General features: G+C 45.8%; 1 protein-coding gene across 1 annotated transcript in view; it reads right to left on the bottom strand.

Moving 5' to 3' along the window:
• Window positions 1-11,259, bottom strand: part of vgll4b (vestigial-like family member 4b) — an 18,732-nt gene extending 7,473 nt beyond the window's left edge. The window contains exons 1-2 of the mRNA XM_060069533.1: window positions 10,742-11,259; window positions 5,546-5,768 (exon numbers count right to left, since the gene is read on the bottom strand). Coding sequence (XP_059925516.1) covers window positions 5,546-5,768; window positions 10,742-10,823 — 305 coding nt within the window. The 5' untranslated portion in view covers window positions 10,824-11,259. The remainder of the gene's footprint in view (window positions 1-5,545; window positions 5,769-10,741) is intronic.

Below are 11,259 nucleotides of genomic sequence, written 5' to 3'. Positions count from 1 at the left end.
ACACCCCAATAAATGAATCCTATGAACAAAAACATCGTAATAGCCAGGTGTATTCAAAAGTGCAGGTATATTCAAAACGTTGCTGACAGAATGTGGACAGGTGCGACATGAAAGCAAACACCTCTTTTGGCTACCTGGCTGCTTCAGGGGTTTTGCTACTGAACGAAACTCACTGAACTCACAACGCAAGGCTTCCACTGAGGGGCCTTCAACTGGGGACTCGCCTTGTTGATTTTGAAGTCTTTCTGACTTGCCGATTTTTGAGAAAAGTAATATGTGTTTTATGGGCCATTATTTACTTTGCCATACAACTAACGCATTACAGTTACTACAATGACTTTATCAAAGGACATATGAAATACGATCGAACGCGTGTGTAGCGAAGTCAAAGGCAAAGGGTGTTGCCGAGTGTGTGATCTCCAAACGGCCTTTGATGGCGATCAGAGAGAGACCACCTCCCATTTAGACCGGATACGATTGATCATGTTTCTTATTCATCTTCGGGGGCTTGGCGTTGTGCAGCCTGACATTAGCTGTGGTCGGGCTTATTGAAGAGGTCCCCTTTGCTGTAGGCCCCGCAGCCCCACCGACCACAGCGCAGGGACCGTCCCGCCGTGTACAGCGAGCACGGCGTGCCAACGTGGAGCGCCGATCTGTCATTAAGTACGGGCTCCCGCACGTCACCAGCGCCTCCCTGACGCCGAGTCTTCGACATCAGGCTCCACGGAGGCTGACGACGATAACCATAACAATGGAAGGAAAACAAAGAATAGGCTTTTTAAAAAGGCGCGCGCCTGACGAGGACTCAAAGCTCTGCCTTTTCCTTAAAGCGCCCTAATCAAACATGGACTCACAGGTCGCGCCATCTTGTCTTGATAGGGAGCGCAGACTGCATTCAATTGATTTGTTTTGATACGAGACGATGTTGAACGGCGCTAAATGACTGCAGCTTAACGGCGGTGCCTGCCAACTTGGCAGGGCGATAAGCACTGCGTCGTTTTGCGTTTTTTGGGATTCTGAGCTATAAAGGGCCATTAGAGGGAAATCCAAAAGTTCTCACTACTGTGTTCCAGGGCCTCCTTCTGAAAGAGAGGAAAAACTCACTCCACAACCTTTGGCACCATCAGCCTTTTATATCTCGCTCTCTCCCTCTCAAAAGAAAACAAGAGAAGGAGGGGGGAGAGGGGGAGACTGAGAGAGAGAGAGAGAGAGAGAGAGAGAGAGAGAGAGAGAGAGAGAGAGAGAGAGAGAGAGAGAGAGAGAGGGGGAGAAAGAGAGAGAAGATAGGGAAGAGATACACAGGAAACATCTGGGAAGAATCAGTGGGCCGCAGTTGGGAGAAGGGGGGAAGTGGTGTGTGTGTGTGTGTGTGTGTGTGTGTGTGTGTGTGTGTGTGTGTGTGTGTGTGTGTGTGTGTGTGTGTGTGTGTGTGGGGGGGTGGGTGGGTGGGTGGGTGGTGGGTTAAGAGGTGGAGGAAGGGGTGGGGGGGAAACCACAGGTTGCGAACAGGCCAAAGTTCTGCAAGTCCAGCCCACTGCAAAACTACAAAATTGATATAAACACACATGCCGGACACACTTGACTTGACTGTGTCACACACTCTAACAAACACACGCACAGCAAACCAGAATGTCTAAACAGGGTGCGCTCCGTAGGGGGGGGGGCTCTGATGCTAAACGGAAGTGCGGTGTTAATACGTGAAGCTCCAGCAGAACGGGGAAGCCTCTCTACACAGGTCTCTCCTGCTTTTCATTTCCTGTTACCTGCAAGCTCATGTTTAGGCTGAGGTGCATACAAGGTATGCCTCGTTCGCAGGATTAGAACATACACTGATGGCTTTAATTTCCTGCAATTTTTAAGTTTTCTATCGTTTCAACAATCCATTAAAGTTATATCACATAACACGTGTGAATAATGGGAGTTTTGTTTCTCGAGAGAATAGAATCGGTCCTTGTTATATGAAAACTTTGATACGTCAGATCAAATGGCTATAAAACAACTTTATGTAACTCTGTTACTGAAACAAAAAAAAATTAAACTATAAGACTAGAAGCTCACACACACACAATACAAACACATGATATATTCATTTATTCATACACATGCCTAGCAACACGCCGACAACAAAGAACAAAACACAAGCCTCCCATCCAAACACACAAAGACACAAGGGGAGACTTGCTCCACTGTCTCACATGTGATTCAAATAGTCCCCGTGTAAAACAAGCACCCAACACTGACTTCATCACCCTTGGCTTCGACAACCAGTGGTTTGACACTCCCGCTCTCACTCGCTTTCTCCCGCTCTCTATTTCCATTCTGGAGACCGGGCCATGAGAATGAGGAGCTGGTACTGTTCCCAGTTTGAACATGGAGGAGAAGATTTTGAATAAGGAGCAGGAGGAGGAGGAGGAGGAAGAGAGGAGGAAGTAACAGGCAGCTGGACTTCCCACTATAGCGAAACCACTGAGATGGATGGCTTACAAAATAAACAATGTATGTTGTTTACGAAACATAACAACTACACTATGTTGCACAAACACACTTTCCACCTGTTTCATCTCCATTCCATCCAACACTTGCGAGAGGGTGAAATTAAGAGGGCCTGGACTTATGAAGACGCATAATGACAGGGTGTCGAGTGGCAAAGATAACGATTGCATATCTACCACCAGTTTACAGTATGTAAACTGGTGGTAGATAGCCACTCTGACGGAACAGAGAAGCAGCTCAGCTCACAAAAAAAAAGAGTTAAACAGCCCCAGTGATATAAAACATGATGTCCGAGGGTTGCACAACACTCGCCAAAAAACATTTTCGCATTGGCTCTACGGCGGGTTTCACACACTAAATCACTCGCCTGTCAAGGTTCTTTGAGTACACACGGTGTCAATGGAGGGCCCCAGCGAGCTGCTGTCAAAACAGCCCAGCTCCTGTGATTAGCTGTTGAATTAGCCAGGGAGCGCCGCGGCTAAGCCCGCCGGGAGATGAGAGGGGGGGGGGGGGCTCCTTCACTGGCAGACGTACAAGAGGCTAGCGGCGGGGCAGGCAAGTGGACAGGCACCAGCAAGCTTCCAACCCACAGGCTCCAGCACTACACAGGATAAGGCTTCTTTGTTCCCCCACTCACTCACTACTCCTCCTCCTCCTCCCCTTCCTCCTCCTGCCTGGAGGAAAATGAGAAAACAGCCATGCAGCACCCAACTTGGACCCCCCCCCCCCCCCCCCCCCCGCCCCTGCCTAACCAACACACAACCGACACACACACACACACACACACACACACACACACACACACACACACACACACACACACTTCGCACAACAATCCGCACAGTTCTGCATAAACACACGTTTGTCTCAACAAACCTAACCTTTTGGTAGAGGGATATAATATTCCTTATTGAAAACCGTCAAAAGTTTGAGCAATGATATCAAATATGGCTCAACACGACTGATTAGACGTGTTGATGAGTCCCAGCAAGTTTTTTTATAAGAAAGCTGACTTTCCTCTCTTTGATCCCTCCCCCTTGTCTTTGGTATCAGCTGTCTTCCTGTCTCTAAGTCCCTCCCCTTGTCTTTGGTATCAGGTGTCTTCCTGTCTCTAAGTCCCTCCCATTATCTGAGGTGTCAGATGTCAGCTTGTTGTAATACCTCATCGAGATTATTATGAAAATTTTGCAAAACAAAATAGTTTTGTGTTGCAAACTAAAGACCATTGTAAAAATCTCTCAAAAACCATGACAATACAAAAAAGGTGCCACTACCTGAAGGATTAAATGGAGCACGCGCAGTCATGCATGTATATGTGTTTCGGAGGGCGGGATTTAGTCAGCGGCTGTGGCTTTTCTCCCTTACCTTTTTTTCAGAAGAAAACCCATCATTTTCAAATTAAGCCTAATCACTGTTCCAGGAACGATAGATGAGCTAAATGAGGCAGAAAGCGGACGCCTTTCGAAGTGCCAAGTGTGAAACGCCCCAGAGTTTGCTTTCCTAAGGTGTTGTATTTTTTCTCTCGTATTTTTAGCATAACTCTCTCCCTTTCTGTGACAACCCATCATTCTCCAATTCAGCCCAATCACGGTTTCTTGAGCTCAAGAGTTCAGTCGAGGTTGAATTGTTGGACAGGTTTGCTCTGATGACAGGTTTCAACGAGACCCGTAGCAGTTGAACCTTCTGTAGAACCGTGCAAAGAACTGGCTCAGAGTAAGACATAATTACGCTGCAAAAGAAAACAAAAGCTCCCTGAAGCCTTGAAAACGACTAATTCCTAGTTTGAACTTTTTTTTTATCATAGTAAACACCAAGTGGACTACAGTGAATGGTGCTGCATGAAATGGCGGCAAGTACAAGTTCCAGCCCCTGACTGGGACAAGACAATAAGGCCCATTGTGTCGATGTGGGCAGACAACAGGCCCCAGACTGACTTGTGATGTGTGGGAAGGAGAGCATTTACATATCGATATATGCAGAAGACAACCGCATGGCACATGACACAAATGGATTCCAGAAAGTTGCGGCCACAGAATAATGCCACATGCGGGAAAGGGACGCTTCAGTGGCCCGGTTTGACCGCCCGGAGACAATATAGCATTAATTTCTCCAGCCCTCTCACATTCAGGCGATGACCACTAGTGTGAAACGTGAAGGCGATCTTTTGTGAAACAAGCCAGGCCGCTCACACGATGCCAGCAGAGGGGTCTGTGGGTCTGAGTGAGTTTGGACTTCATTACTTTTTTCTGCTTGTGATCTAATGCAAGTAGGACGAAGAAGAAGAACTGCATAGGATTGTCCTCCCCAAGGAAACAATCGTCTCTCTCTAGTCATCTGGACTTTATGGCAAATAATTGGTCCTTAAAGTTCAAAACAGTGCCAACTCTGTAGTGGTATACGTAGTGTCTTAGTCAGCAACTGTACCCTTGGGTCTAATTTTGCCACTGGCTGTACCATCAGTAGCAGCACATGCATCATGTTGAGGCCCTCTTGGCTTGAAACCAGCGCAAGATCAAGTTTACTGCTTCGGCGAATCACAGAAATACACTATTTGTGTGTTGGAATGCTAAGGCTAAATAGTTAGCAAATAGAGAGCCTCTTGCAGAGCCATGTCAAATATGTGTCCCTGGATCAATACCGATCTATGACAGAAAAACAGCCCCTCAACCGGGCTCCAGGGTCTGGACCGCCTGGATGCTGAAATGCTGGGGTCCTTGTGAGAACCGGAGCGGCGAGGGACCCTGCCTGCCAACCCATTAGCCTCCCTCTTCTGCTGCTGCGCATGCCACTCTGCAGCCTCTCTGAGCTCAGTGGCTATAAGGAGAGCCGTGTGGAGGCAGCTAAACAGGGCCTGGCGTTGGCAAAGGGCAAGTCCCATACACGGACTACCGAGAATAATGTCCTTGTACTTGCATGTGTTTGCACGTGTGTGTGTTTGTTTGTGTGTGTATGCATATAGGCGTGTGTGTGTGTGTGTGTGCGTGTGTGTGTGCATGTGTGTGTGCGTGTGTGTGTGTGTGTGTGTGTGTGTGTGTGCAATAAACTAACTTACAGTTGTGCGGCGAACAGGCGGCTCATCTTGACTACGTGTTCGTTGTCGTCCATGTCGCTGTCGGCTTGGTCCCCACTCATCTTTCTCTTGGTGGGGCTGATGGGGGGAGGGCCTGTCCTGTGGCTGGAGGATGAAGACGACGAAGAAGAGGACGACGAGGACGAAGACGACGAGGACAAGGAGAGGGACTGGAGTCTGGGGTCCCCCCTCAGCGCTGCCTCACCTTTAAGGGAGAGGAATTTAAAGATTTAGTCAACTAAATCCTTATCGGTGAACAGTTAACCCGTCTGAACTTGAAAAAATCGATTGCAAATGTGCAGACCTTGTAATCCTTGTAATCTCCAACGGGGGGGAAAAACATAATATGTCAAATCTAAAGAAGAGCACAAAGATTTATCTGAAACTAAAGAGTATAATGTAATTTCCACCGGAAAATCTAGCATGTGTTGGCCCGAATTGTGTGCCATGGATTAGTGTGGAGTGTTCCATGGCTTAAAGGTGTTAAAAGCATCATGCATAAAACTCTATAATACAACTTCAACTTTAATGCACATTAAGTTGAAGGCCTTGGATGTCTCAGGTTTGGTTCAGTGAGTCAAGTCATCAACATTTTACAGACTTTGCTGTAGTCTGCAAACGTCTCCAGAAAGACCCCACACAACTTCAAAACCATCAACTTCATCACAAAGAAACAATTTGGGGACCACCAGTGAAACTGTATTTTTACTGTAGAGACCAAGACCAGACAGCTTCAAATTAACTTTATTTTGTAGTCGAGGGCAGATGACAGAGGTAGCAATCCCTGGCATCTGTCTGAGATTCATCTCCTTCATTCCCTCCTACATAAGGTTTAGGAGGGCAAGCAGTAGTTACAGACTGAGAAAGCAAGCAAGTGAGCGAGTGAGAGAGAGAGAAGTGAGAGGGGTTGAGGGAGGGATAGAGAGAGAAAGAGAGACAGGAAAAGTACCGTTGGCTCTTCCTCGCTGCTGGGACTTTCCACTGCTAAAGCCTTGTGTGTCTGCCTGTCAGTACCAAAACCAAATAGGCTTGCAATGCTAACGCTAACCAACATTGTATTTACTTTGCAAATACCTACTATAGTACAGTAAACAGGAGGGCAATGCCAGTGGACGCCATATTTTCAGTATTTTGCATCTCCATTTGAGTGTGTCGTACAAGCCAAAACTTAAGAGCAATAATCAAATAGTTTCGCCTAGATTGTTTCTGAAACTGTGGTTGTAGCTTTGCCTGCTCGCATGCAGGACTGGTCTCCTGAACAAAACAAAGCAACGCTCTCCCTCTCTCCCTTTCTGGCATGTCCCTGCTCACCCCATTCAGCCCCATGGCAACAAGGATGACATCATTGTGTTTGGCAGGACAGTGGGCCCGCAGTGCAAGAGCAGGACGGCTGTGACAACCCGCCGACCAATCAGCAGGAGGCAGGACCGGCTTTCAGGGGTCAGGATTTCCATTCACACAAGGAGGAAAGACAAATGTGTGCATGTTCCACGTGTGGAGGTACAGCGACGGGAACCACCCAGTTACCAACAGGGATCGTCCCTTAATGGAAACAAAAACCTATTGCCGTGTGCATGCACTGTGGCAGTGTGGGATCACAAGAAAGCACACCTCTGCCCTTAAGACATGGAACGACACAAAAGGCTTCAGTGTTATTTTTGCCTCGACTGTAGTAAAACTCTCGGCGAGGAACAACATGCGCATCGGACGCACCTTATTTATATGATCTGGCCGTGTTTCATTCGATTCCTTTGTGGGTGACTACTCTGTAACAAACCCACTAACCCCCCCCCCCCCCCGACACTCTGCTCGGTCAAGCCTTCTCTAGGAGTCTAGGGTACGACGAGCCAACTGCCTGCCATGGTTTTGATTTCCGCCCCTCACCCTCTGGCCACCATGAGCCGCCGCAGTCGGCCCGTAACATCCACACCTTCTCCAGGCTGGATGAACACTGAACATGTCTAGACCAACATGTGCGTGTAGGCACGGATACATTGGTCCCATTTCTCCTCGCCTGACTCCTCAGCGCATTATGTCGCTCACATGTCGCAGGCTTAATAACAGCACTATTGCCCTGGGGAGACTGCAACCAATCAGTGTTTGCCCAAGAGAGGATTATGGACGCATTTCAGGAGATACAAACGAATACTGACGAACGTTAATAAACAAACGTTTTATTTGATTAATGCTGCCAATCAGCTGTTTTGTTTGCATGTGTGTACCGCTGCCTGGATCCACAATAAAAGTAAATTCAAATTGACATAGTTGCCACTGAAAGAATTTGCATGAGTTTCAAAATCACAAACAAATGTTAACACGGTGTGGCTGGTTTCTGACCACCCCCTGGAGCTCATGTGAAGTTAAAATATAAGTAGGTCAAACAGGATGAGTGTAACATTGAGCACCTATGAGGCCTGCCTGTTAAACAAGTCTCCTCTAGTTTCTAGTTTCTAAACAAGAATACTCTAGTTTCTGGGCCCATATGATCAAAGCCTTGTCCCTCTGTCAAGCCTTGGACAACTTTAGATTCACGATGAGCTCGAGTTACCAAAGGATGTGCATCTCCGTCTCTTTCTTCTCCGTTTCCACACACTCCCTTCCTGCACTGCACTTCCTTTTCCTTTTGATGCCTGAAATGAGTCCAAGCTTGTCTCCCCCCCCCCCCCCCCCCCACACACCTCACTGTTAAGCAGAAGGGGGGATTATTTTCTTTATTAACCCAAGGGAGGGTGGTGGGGGGGTGGGGGGTTAGAAAGTTTAACGTTTTGGATTAATTATTTTATATTTTATTCAAATCAGCAAGGGCTGAAGAAAATGCTTCAAAGAGTCAGGAGGACCACAAACAAATGAACCCCGAACAACAACAAAAAACTGTTACTGTTCCCCAACTGACCCCAGATCAACAATTGGCTAACAGTAGAAACAGAGAGCGCCAGAGCAAAAGAGAACGGGGGGGGGATAGGAACATAGATCATGTTGCCATTATCTGTGAATACAATGCTACTGTGCAAGGTTCATCAATAGCTGACAAACACCTGGAACCATAGAGGGGGGGAGACAAAGAGCAACCAGAGATATGATGAAGAGGATGTTTTTTTCCCAAAACATTGATAGTGAGAGTGATGGTGGCACTTGTGTGTGTACTCTCACCCTATCTCTCTCTCTCCCTTTCTCTCTCTCTTATTGATCAGACATCCAGCCATTATTGGTTAACACTGTTAAAAAGATAAGGAAAAATGAACAACATTGATAAACAAAAGTCAAGACTTGTTTATGTCAGCAATAATTATCTTAAGAGCAACAATCTCAAAATTGGGGTTCTCAGTTCCAACACACTATATATGGTCAACCAATCAAAACAATCCATCCTCACATGAGACAACAAAACTCAAGGGTTGCTGTTGCCCTTTGATTCCAGGTATCAAAAGCCCTGAAACACTCCATGACCAAATCTCAAAACGATGTACTGTCATGTAGTTATTTTGTAAACAGAGACAACAAGAACTACAAAACCCAAGCAAACTTTGGCTCTTGCTACTCCATCAACATAATAGAGTTGGTTGCCCTTTAATCATTTTCACTTCATGTTAAAACAATTATTATTTCTCGATATATTTTCTCTCTCCCTCTCATTTTATGTCACACTGTTGTTCAGTCTGTTCGCCTCACTCCCTCAGATTGGTTTCTGGTGGCGCAGTATTAATAGGAGTGCTATAACCATGGCCATTACATGCAGTGGGCTAAAACAGAGCCTCTAATTCTGCTACTTGTGGCACCAACCGACAAACAAAGATACCTAGAGCAGTGATGGGGGCAGAGAGGAAGTAGAAAACCGTTTCGGCTGCAGAAATGTATTTATTATTATCATAGTTTGGATAATGGTTGTTAGTAGGCTATTATTCAAACTTTAATTGTATTTCGTCAAATGTTTTACACAGTGAAGATATTGTACGTCCAATATAAATGAGAAACTTGTTGTAATTCAACTCAACTGTAATCCATTTGTGTATTAGAACTACAAAATAGTCTGCACATTTGCTCTTCTATGCTTAATATACTTATTTTCTATTTTTCTTCCACAGGGCCTTAAAAAAGTTGATGGTGTGAGCATGAGAGACGGGACAGAGAAAGAACATGCATTTAGCCCCAGGGGTAAGATGGGTCATATTACAGCCCAACCCCTGACATGTGAGAACTCACAACAGCCAAGAGAGAGGGGGAGAGAGGCAGGGGGGGGGGGTAAGACAGAGAGAGAGAGAGAGAGAGAGAGAGAGAGAGAGAGAGAGAGAGAGAGAGAGAGAGAGAGAGAGAGAGAGAGAGAGAGAGAGAGAGAGAGAGAGAGAGAGAGAGAGAGAGAGAGAGAGAGAGAGAGAGAGAGCAGAAAAAATAAAAGCAGAAGTTGGGAAAGGGAAGGGAGGACTAGAGGGTGGGAGGAGGGGCAGGATGAGGAGATGAGATCTAAGGAAAAGGGTAAAAGTTGGAGAGCAAGAGAAGGTTAGTTAATATCCATGCCATTCCTGCTCCGTGATTTTGTTACCGATTCAGAATTCCTAAAAGCTTTTGAAGAAGAAAATATTTAAAAAAACATGACATTCTGACAAGTGCAAGAATGTTTAAAGGTTGAAGTATGAATTCGTTTCCTACTCAAAACTTTTAAAGGACTGCCGCAACCGAGCAGGAAAAGCACAATAGAAAAGCACAATAATGAGGTCCTTCAGCCGTCAACGTGAGATCGCTGAAATTCACACATGGCTTACACTCCTACACAGCCTTTGATCCCAGCCATTAACAGTCTCTTTGAGGCCAAGTCAGTAACAGGATGGGAAAAGATTATTATTGTTAAGCTGTATTATGATTATAAGCCTACAATGCTCTTGTTGATAGGAAACATCAAGCTCAGTCTGTTTATTTGAGGCAGAGGCAGCATAACATTGTTTTTTAAATAAAAGATACATTCATAATGTTGTTGTGAATGATCAATATAGAAACACATGACAATGATGTAAAACGTTATACTAATCATGAACATGTAGCATTATAAAGGCATCCTAGACGAGCTAATTCTCACATTAAATCGAACTGCGATCCGAAGATCACAACATCAGTTATATGGGATATATATTTGGACAAACTAGTTTAAAAGCAGAAAAGACAACAACAAAAACTCATTTGTTTTACCTTCGTAGCAGAGAATGCCAATATTGTTGTTCATTTTGTCCAGGTACTGGTAGTTCAAAAGATCCATTTTCGTAAGAAGCATTTATCGTAGTAGAAAGGGAAAAAGACCCCAATTTAGCTGCTCAAATTGAGACGTATGCGTGTGGCTCCCACAGTCAAAACAGCCAAAGGCCCAGCCTCTAACTTTCCTCGAATTACCAAAAAACACAAAAATGCACCTTTTTCATAAGTCAAATAACTTCTTTAGACACTTTCAAAACAACAACAACAAAATCGTATTGTTTGACAATTTAAAAAAAAAAGAAGCGTCAGTTGTCCTCACAGCCAGCTGTAAGTCGACTGCACTGACACGCAGGCTATGCTTGGTATGACTCCTACGCTACACCAGCGGTTTCCTCTGCTGCGAGGGGGCCGGCGCTGCGCTGCGGTGACTGGGCACGCTCTACGCATGCTCAACGCAATCCCTGGTCTGGAGCGCCTCAAATATCAGGGATTTTTCAAGCGCGAGATCAGCTCCC

Source organism: Gadus macrocephalus, chromosome 13, assembly GCF_031168955.1.
Source record: "Gadus macrocephalus chromosome 13, ASM3116895v1".
NCBI lineage: Eukaryota > Metazoa > Chordata > Actinopteri > Gadiformes > Gadidae > Gadus > Gadus macrocephalus.
This window is presented reverse-complemented; position numbering and strand designations above follow the sequence as displayed.